The sequence below is a fragment of the Alosa pseudoharengus genome, unplaced genomic scaffold, assembly GCF_046254945.1.
Source record: "Alosa pseudoharengus isolate Yale_2024_CS ecotype anadromous, Long Island Sound unplaced genomic scaffold, YU_APseudo_1.1 YU_APseudo_1.1_scf_10, whole genome shotgun sequence".
Classification (NCBI taxonomy): domain Eukaryota; kingdom Metazoa; phylum Chordata; class Actinopteri; order Clupeiformes; family Clupeidae; genus Alosa; species Alosa pseudoharengus.
Window position 1 is genome coordinate 14,141,675 of NW_027468565.1, and position 10,176 is coordinate 14,151,850.

Consider the following 10,176-nt stretch of genomic DNA (forward strand, 5'->3'; position numbering starts at 1 on the left):
TGTAAATGACCTTTCATCAATCAGTTGCAATGGATGAACTGTGATGAACTGCCCTACTTGTGATTGTTTAGAGATTTTAAAGGTTTTATAACAATGCTACATCTTCTTTGGCTATTCTACAATCTATTCAACTTTTCAGCACCAGTAGGCTACTTTCTGTGCAGCCGCACACACACACTCAGGCATGCCAAACAAGCATACACAAAAGTTTCAAGAGTGGGGGATGGAGTAAAATATGGAGACAAATTGAAGTGTGATTTATTTTCGCGGAACGGCTGTACAGGACTGAGCGGCGGTCATATTTTGTACCGCTATGCGGTACATCTAGTTTTCACTGTCGGTGGCCTTATGTTGAGTTTAGGTCCGAACAAAGAGGTTCTACTTCTTGGGAGATTAATAGTTGGACTTGGGATAGGTAAGTTAATTTCTGATGAGTTGTTTAATATTTCTAATGGTGAATTCATCAGGCCTCTGTAACCTAAGTCTGATAGTCTGATTATAGACTAATAAAAACAATCAATCAAATGTATATGATAATAGTTATATTTACCCTGTTGATCTGTTCCCCAGATTAACCTAAGTATGAGTAACATGTTTTATGAGTAACATGCATCACTCCTGCACATAGGCCTATTATGCACAATGGTCTGTATGAGGCTCATGAGCTCCCTGTTTTCACAGGGATCGCCTCTATGACAGTGCCGGTTTATATCGCCGAGGTTTCTCCGCCACACCTCAGGGGACAACTGGTTACCCTCAACACCCTGTTCATCACTGGTGGCCAATTTATTGCCAGTATTGTTGATGGAGCTTTCAGCTATCTGCACCATGGTGGCTGGAGGTATTTCCAACTTAACCTTGTAGTTATTAACACTTAACACCCAATAATAGAATATGAAGATTAGCTCCTTTTAGTTTAATCTCTTTAGTATTGGTCTAATAATACCACATACCATGGTATCCTTGTATATTATGTTAAAAGGACATTACATAGTGGGCAATCTCTTGCTATTTGAACTTTTTCCACATCTGGGCAGTTCACACTACCCTGAATAATACTGGTTGTACTCCATACTAATGTTTTCTCTCATAGTATAGTTATGTGGATTCCCCCTTGCCCTCATCTCAGGGAAGAACATCAATAATCTTCTTGGTTGTAAACAATAAAGAGTAAGCAGTGTGTTGTAATGGTCTTAAGGAGCCGTGTTGTGATCACTTCAGGTACATGTTTGGCCTCTCAGTGGTACCAGCTCTGCTGCAGTTCCTCGGCTTCCTCTGCCTCCCTGAGAGTCCACGCTGGCTCCTCCAGAAGGGGCTCCTCCAGAAGGCCCGGCAGGAGCTCAGCAAGATCCGAGGAACTGCACACGTGGATGAGGAATATGATGCCATTAAGACCAGCATTGAAGCCGAGAGGGATTCTGGAGGAGGTGAATAAACAAATATATATCTATGACAGCATCTATTTATGGCCTATGAACATTTGTAGAATATATGTCAGTATTACATTCTGACTGATTGCCTTCCATCATGCAGAAGGTGGGTTAAGTTAATAGGATTTGTTCTTTGAGATCTCTACAAATGCAGGCAATAGAGGCTGCTTGTAAATGTAGTCAGATTTTTTTGCATCATAAAGGGAAATGGCTCAGCAAGGAAATCAAATCACTGTACTTAGAAAGAAAGAAAGCATTTCAGAGTGGTGATGTATGTCAATACACTATAGCTAAATATACTTTTGAACAAGCAGTTAAAAAGGCTAAAGCCAACTACAGGGCCAAACTAGAAACCAAACTCAATGCTCATGACAGCAAGGGTGTTTGGAACAGCCTATAGCAGATTACCAATTACAAATGTAGCAATGCAGTTCTATATGATGACCCCCTGCTCCCTGACAAAGTAAATGAATTCTACTGCAGATTTGACTATAAGTCCATAGACAGCTCCAACCTCCCCTATGATGCCACTCTCCTTGACCCACCATTTTTGATAGAAGAGCATGAGGTCAGGAATCTGTTGAAAAGACAACAGCAGGAAAGCAGCTGACCCTGACTCGGTCTCTGCAGCCACTATCAAATGGTGTGCCGATGAGCTGTCTATGCTATTTACTGACATCTTTAACTGGTCTCTGAAAGAATGTCAGGTCCCAACATGTTTTAAATCTGCCATAGTTATTTCCATACCCAAAAAGACTAACATCAGTTATCTTAATGACTATAGACCAGTGGCCTTAACTTCCATCATAATGAAAGTGTTTGAGCGACTAGTGGCTAACCACCTGCCTAGTGGGTTACTTGATCCATTTTCACTCATGACATCTTACAACACCTAGAAGAGAAAGCCACAAATGCACGGGTACTGTTCATTGATTTTAGCTCTGCTTATAATAACATCATCCCAGTAAGACTGTTTGAGAAACATATTGAACTTTTTAACCAATACGTAGATGCACTGTAAGTCTTCAAGTCCTTCAACCTCAAATGTTTTCTTAATGTTAAACACATTGTGAAGAAGGCTCACCAGTGCCTGTTCTTTCTTCGCCAACTGAGGAAATTCAAGGTGTCTAAGGCTGGAATGAGGGACTTCTACAGAGCTGTGATAGAGAGTGTTCTCACATTCTCTGTCACAGTCTGGTTTGGTAACTGCTCAGCCGACGACAAGAGGGTGCTAAATAGGGTTGTCTAGACAGCGTCAAAAATCATAGGGCAGGACCTTCCTGACATCAAGGACATAATAACACCCGACTGCTTAAAATGGGAGGGGAAATAGTCAGGGATCCCTCCCATCCTGCCAATGCCCTATTCACCCCTCTTCCTTCAGGGAAAAGGCTTAAAAGCATCACAGCCAGAACTTCACGATTCACCAACAGTAAATATCCCCAGTAAGAACCCTCAACACCCCAACATCCCAGAGTATCTGATCTGCACAGTACCTGGTTACGTCCTCCTCAGAGTCAGTTTTAAACCAAATTCCAGGCTATGTTCCATCGCACTGGCAATAAAGCATTGACTTGACTTGACTTGAAAAGCCTCTAGACTGTAAGATGTTTTAAGGCATGATGGAAGAACAGCTTTACTAGGGGAGTAACCGTTTAAGTGCAGGATGTTACAGAAACACATTTGACACACTTTTCAAAATACTATTCTTTATATGTGTTGAGCATCAGCAATATTGTCAGTGAATATCAGGCTAGCAGTACTTACAGGTTTACTGTACCGAAAATGAACCGATCCTGTCCTGCAGATGGTCCAGTGCTCTGTCGTATCCTGGCCAGTCCCCCAGTGCGACGGGCCCTGCTTGTTGGATGTGGGCTCCAGATGTTCCAACAGCTGTCTGGGATCAACACAGTCATGTACGTTTTCTAAAATCTCCTCAATTATATTTGTGTTTGCTGGGCTCATAAAAAAAATATTAAAATTATGTATGGAGTATAACTGAACAAATGAAAAAGATTTTAGACCATTAGTGGCAATATATTGGGCAATTTGTCTGTAACCCGCCAGCGGACTGCCAGAGAACCAATGAGCAAAACGCCAGCGGACCACCAGATCTGCTCCCAGTGGGCCGCCAGTGGTCCAGCAGCCCCTTGCTATCTGGGACTTAAAGCCCATTTTCAAGTGTTTTCTGTATGTTTCCCTTTATCTGCCCTGCATACAAAAGCAACATTTCTGTCCATGTCACCAGCAAAGAGTTTCAGTACATATAGTGTTATAGAGTCAAATGATAATGAAACTGGAATTCAGCACTCTTTCATTTGTATAGAGTGATTAAGTAGCAGCTTGTTTATAATTGTTTGCTTATATTATTGAATTCCCAGGTAAATTAACCACCTGTAGTCTCTTCTCAGGTATTATAGTGCCACCATATTGCAGATGGCAGGTGTGCGGGATGATAAAATGGCCATTTGGCTAGCAGCGGGCACTGCTGGCACCAATTTCCTCTTTACTCTGGTGGGGGTGTGGCTTGTGGAAAGGGTTGGGCGTCGGAAATTGACTCTGGCCAGTATTGTTGGTAAGGCAATTGCAGACTTGCCAAGTAATCAATTGGCATATTTTATAACCAGCATAACATGGTGTTACCGTGTTAATGTAAAGACAGCTTTGTTTTCATCAGACGTGTGTGTGTCTGTGTGTGTGTGTGTGTGTGGGTGTACTGTGTATCAGGTACAGCTTTGAGTTTGGCTGTGCTGGCTGTTGGGTTTCTGTTGTCCGCCCAGTTGTCTCCCCCAGTCAATTTCCATCCCATCGGCCCTGTTCTGAACTCCTCTTGCACACAGTACAGGTAGGAATGCTTGCATTCAACCTCTCACTAATCAGCGACACACTCAAAGACAGCACACCTGTGTTTTGTTACAGAGTTTCTATGTTTTTTTTTCTGTTCTTAGAATTGTGAAGCATCTAAATCTATTCTAGTAGACCACAAAATGAAATAATGTACACTGAAAATGAGCATAATATGGCCTCAACTACTGTGTCTGTATAAGACTGTATTATTATATGAGGGCAATTCCACGCAAAACTGTCACATCTATAACGGCAACACAGTTCCATGGTATTGTATTTGCATTTGATTGTATTTCATTATTTTATTTTTTTTCAGATTTGTTACGTAAGTGTGGAATAGTGAAGTAATAACCTGACATTTTTGTTGCAGTTTCTGTGAGCCCTGCATGCTTGATCCAGATTGTGGTTTCTGCTACCGTGAGAATGGCACGTCTTTGTTTGACACATCTTGTGTCTCTGTCAATCAAGCCAACACCGAGGAGGCCTCATCGGGCAGGTGGGGAACTGGGAGATCTCAGCATGTCACATCTTCTCTTCGTGTCAAGTCATGTTGTGGTCTTCACAACCTATGCTTTAGCTGGATGTCATCAATTATTTTTGTTTTATTTGTAGGTGTTCCAATTCCTCTCAGGAAAATTCTGGGATATTCTGGGCTTATAATTATTGCCCTACTCCCTACTCGTGGGTTGTCCTGCTGGGACTTATTCTGTACTTGGTCTTCTTTGCTCCTGGTAAGAACTCCAAGAGTATAGGAGGTCAGGCAGTATGTTTGTTCAATATCTGTGCAGTCGCTCTAAAACTGCATGAGCTGAATATCTGTGGTGGTTGACCCCTCTGTAGGTATGGGACCTATGCCCTGGACTGTCAACTCTGAGATCTATCCTCTGTGGGCAAGGAGTACAGGAAATGCTTGTTCAGCTGGCGTCAACTGGACCTGCAACGTCTTGGTGTCTCTGACATTCCTGCATGTGGCAGAGTACCTCACTTACTACGGTGGGATTGATTATCTGATAATATGATCTCAAAATGATTAAAATGATGGATATCTGTAATGGTATAGAATTTAAAAATGATAATGTTGTATGTATCTCTTATGTTAGAGAAGCAGCCCTCTGCTGTGTTGGTGGGAGTGCTGAAGTGGTGTTGTATGTGATGTGTCAGGTGCGTTACGCTGAAGTGGTTTTATATGTGCTGTGTCAGGTGCGTTCTTCCTCTACTCGGGCCTGGCTCTGCTGGGCTTCCTCTTCATCTTCAGCTGCCTGCCCGAGACCAAAGGCCAGCAGCTGGAGGACATAGAGGCCCTGTTTACGGAGCAGCTGTGCACCTGTAGGAACTCTGGCGCCTCCCACAGACACTACATCAGGGTAAACGACGGCAACTATCAGTCTGAAAATGAGGTGTCGGATGAAGACTTAAGACCCTAAGAAGGTGTGGAGACTGGGTGTCAATCTTTCGTTTCCGTTTCCGGAGTTAGGGTTGGGTGAGCCTTGCGAAACTGCCTTCACTTTGATGACCTTTGCTCTGCATGCACTCCAGAGAATCAGCACTTTTGTTCACAGAACTTCAGCTATTTCGATGACCCTTGCTCTTATTGCTTTTCAAACAAGTTTATGCTGTGAAGGTCTATGCTGTTGATCAGTATAGCATATGTTACAAAATAGTGAAATTATTTAGTTCCTTGAATATGTGTTGTGAATTAAAATGGTCACGTTACAAAATTAGCACACCCATGCTAAAGTTGACTAAAAAGAGGAATAAAAGAGATTGGCATGTGATGATGTGGGGCTATTTTAATTCCAAAAGCCAATGGAACTTTATCAGGATGCATAGTATCATGGATCCATGAAATAACTGGCCTTTAAAAACTTTGTAATGCGACTGTAACTTTCAATTCTGGAAAGAGAAAGATACATTGAAAAACTGTAAAGTATATGCCTTAAATATATGGTAGTTTTCTAAGCTACCAGTAAGCAAGAAAAAAAGAGAATGGACAAATAAAATATCTAGTCTCTGGAAAACAGATCTTAACATTCTCTCAGACACTGGGAATGTTTTTTTTTTTCAATTGTGAAAGGGTTATGTTGAGCTCTTCTTGGGCGCTTTTTGTTCACTCATGTTAATTGAGATTTTCCAAGTAAGTATAAGTATACTCTTTTGATCCCGTGAGGGAAATTTAGTCTCTGCACTTATCCCAATCCGTGAATTAGTGAAACACACTCAGCACACAGTGAACACACAGTGAGGTGAAACACACACTAATCCCGACGCAGTGAGCTGCCTGCTACAGCGGCGCTCAGGCAGCAGTGAGGGGCTCAAGGGCACTTCAGCCATTCCTACTGGTCGGGGTTCGAACCGGCAACCCTCCGGTTACAAGTCCGAAGAGCTAACCGGTAGGCCACAAGTGACAAGTTTCAATTAGGCTGATTATGATAATGTCAACAGTGCGCAAAGCAGTCAAGAAGGTAAATGGACGGAGGCTATTTTGAAGAATCTAATGCATTAAATAAAACAAAGTATGTTTCATGAATCAGTTTCTTGAAAGTAGCCTCCAATAACTTTCATGACTGCACACTATTGGCATAATCATAACCAGCTTCATGACTGCACACTATTGGCATAATCATAACCAGCTTCAAGAGATGATTATCTGGAGTGCTCAACATGTATAGGAGCTCCTTCAGGACTGTGGCTGAGAGAATGCCAAGATTATGACATTTGAAAAGCCTAAAATATAAAACATGCTTTAAAAATAGTAGAATAGATAATATAGGAGTAAGGGTGTCCAAACTTTTTACTGGTAGTGTACATATTTGATCTGCTTATGATGAATACTGAGAATACCTCATAAATATCTTGTAACTAAATAACATGTTATTTTGGTGGGATGACAAGATTCTATGGTGATGGAACTGTAAAGTTGTCCAACAGCAGATGTCATTTGTACATTTTGGTAATTCAACAATGATTAATTTCCCAGCCCCAAATGGAGTTAACCCAAATGCACTATGGATCGCTGAAGCGAAATACCGCTGTTTCATACATAACAGTGAGTAATGCAAACGCACATTAATGGACATGGCACAACTACATGAATAATAACAGTAGTTATTGAAGCCTTATTCTGCACTTTACTAATAGTTTTCCCCTTCTTCACACCATCATTTATCTTCAGTTGTCGTAGTGCTACAACAGTTCCCCCTCATGGAATGCATTACTGGGAACAATACAGTGTAAGTGGCTTTCTTGAAGACAGAAGGCCTCTGTTTCTGTTAGTTTTCTTTCTTTGGTTTGTTGATTTTTGAATTTCAATCATTTTTGCCTTTTGCAGAACACATGTTGTTGCTGCTTTTGGAGTAGGCCTACTCTGTGTAATTTAACTGATATGTATTATTTTCTGGATGGCATTTTGTTGTTTTGGAAGCAGTCCTCTTAATACACAGCCACAGGGATCCAATTGTATTGTGCAATGCAGTGTATGTTATAGTTTCTGTCATGTCAAACACTGAAAGGCTATGATCTGCCATTTATCAAAGGGACGGTTTATTTATTTGTCTAGATGAATGATTGCATATTTGGTTTTAGTTGACCATATCATAAAGTCTGTATAGGATTTCTCTCGAAAATGTATAAGATAATAAATAATTATTTCTGTCCATTAAATTTTGATATTGAGACTGTTGCCACTGAAATGTCTACTTTTGTGTGTGAGAGCCAAATTATTCCTTACTAAACTAAAACCAAAGGGGAGGATTTATTGTAATTTCCCTTGTGTCTAGGGGCAGGCATTTACAGACTCCAGGCTGAGGGTAGATGGTTCGAGTAGAACGGAATCTATGAATTCCAATAACGTGTTAGTGGCGATTTTTATATAAATTTGATTTGATATAAATTGTAATAGTCAGAGTAATAAAAATCAATTTGATGTAAAGGAGGATGCCGTGGACCTTGTCTCAGACCTACACGCAATAGCCAGCGCCTAGAGAGGACAATTCGTGTGCATGTTTTACTAAATTGTGGCACGATTTACTAAATTGAGAGCACAATTTAGTAAAATGAGCGCACATTCTCTCGATACACAAACATATCGTGCAATGACACCTCCTGGGCTCCATAGTAATTACATTAATTAAGGTGCTGATTCTGCTAAATTGACTGACCTTTCCCTACTTCATTGTCAACTGGCTGCTAAAGAAAAAAAAGGTATTTTGGAATGGTACAAATTTAGAAACCATGGGGGTGCACTATGACATGTTCCCATGGCCACTTCATTTCTACAGTCAGGCTGGAAAAGAAGATAGTTGGCTCAGTATTGATCATATGCTTGTTTCATTATTTTTACTATTACCTAGCAGTGGTAAAAGTAGTCAATTGTTATTTGTGTCAGATGTAACAGTGCTATGAGACAACCCTGCCACTCATGCAGGGCCCAGTTCCCCGAAAGCTCTTAAGCCTAAGAGCGTCGTAAAGTCCCTCTTACGAACGTCTTAAGATTTGCCGACTGTTTCCCGAAACCATCGTAGCTTAAGAGCGTCGTGAAAACACTCGTAGATCTACGAGTGCTCCAGAGCAGGGTTTTTCAACCTTTTTTGTGCCACGGCACACTTAAAATGTCCCACCCACGGGACACTAACATCCTGTGTGAAGAAAAAATAAACATACCATAGCCTAAAATTTCAAATAATACACAGTGTGATCGGGCTGGCGTTGCGGTGATGGAAACAGGAGACAGTGTCAAAGTCAAAGTCAAAGTCAAAGTCAGCTTTATTGTCAATTTCTTCACATGTTCCAGACATACAAAGAGATCGAAATTACGTTTCTCACTATCCCACGGTGGAGACAAGACATATTTTACCAATTTTAAGTCCACAGACAAACATAACATTCAAGTAAACAAAAAAGTAAGTAAATAAGTAAATAAGAGGGCACATATAATGAAAAAATAAGAGCAGCAAAATTTGGTTGAAATTGTGCATAGACAGTCAATAAAATAAAATACTAGTGCAAAGTCAGGCCAATAAGAGGCTGAGGTAGTTCTGTTTGACCTAAGTAAGAAATAAAGTGGCATAGTGGTGCAAGTTATGTAAGAGCAGCAGAAGTGTTGTGTTTTCAGGACAACAGCAACAAGTTGCAAAGTGTACAAGTGTGCAAGTGGAGTGGTGCAGGCGGCCATTGTGGGTCCAATGTCCAGGATGTTATGTAGCTGAGGGTGGAGGGGGGAGAGGAGGGAGAGAGTTCAGCATCCTAACAGCTTGGTGTATGAAGCTGTTGGTGAGTCTGGTAGTGCGGGAGCGCAGGCTTCTGTACCTCTTCCCAGAGGGCAGTAGATCAAACAGATTGTGAGCGGGGTGACTTGCATCACTCACAATTTTGGTCGCCTTGCGGGTGAGGTGGGTGGTGTAAATGTCCTTCAGGGAGGGGAGTGAAGCACCAATAATCCTTCCAGCTGTGTTCACTATGCGCTGCAGGGCTTTCCTGTTGTATTCAGTGCAGCTTCCGCCCCACACAGCGATACAGCTGGAGAGGATGCTCTCAATGGTGCCTCGGTAGAATGTGGTCATGATGGCTGGTGGAGCACTTGCTCGCCTGAGTTTCCGCAGGAAGTACAGGCGGCGCTGAGCTCTCTTCACCAGTGATGCTGTGTTGGTGGTCCAGGAGAGGTCTTCACTGATGTGCACCCCCAGGAATTTGGTGCTGCTCGCTCTCTCCACCACAGCACCGTCGATGGTCAGTGGCAGGTGTTGGGTGTGACCTCTCCGGAAGTCAACAACAATCTCTTTGGTCTTGCTGACGTTCAGCAGGAGGTTGTTGTCCCTGCACCACGTGGTCAGATGGTCGACCTCCAACCTGTATTGAGTCTCGTCGCCCTTGGTGATGAGACCCACCAGAGTTGTGTCGTCTG

General features: G+C 42.0%; 1 protein-coding gene across 1 annotated transcript; it reads left to right on the forward strand.

The window, feature by feature from the left end:
• The first annotated feature begins 354 nt into the window (after window positions 1-354).
• On the forward strand, window positions 355-7,956 carry LOC143101140 (proton myo-inositol cotransporter-like). Its single transcript, XM_076264573.1, has 10 exons — window positions 355-415; window positions 682-841; window positions 1,222-1,427; window positions 3,238-3,346; window positions 3,842-4,005; window positions 4,158-4,275; window positions 4,648-4,773; window positions 4,890-5,008; window positions 5,118-5,270; window positions 5,478-7,956. The coding sequence occupies exons 2-10, from the start codon at window positions 693-695 to the stop codon at window positions 5,699-5,701; spliced, it is 1,368 nt and encodes a 455-aa protein (XP_076120688.1). The 5' UTR covers window positions 355-415; window positions 682-692; the 3' UTR covers window positions 5,702-7,956.
• Window positions 7,957-10,176: the final 2,220 nt, after the last annotated feature.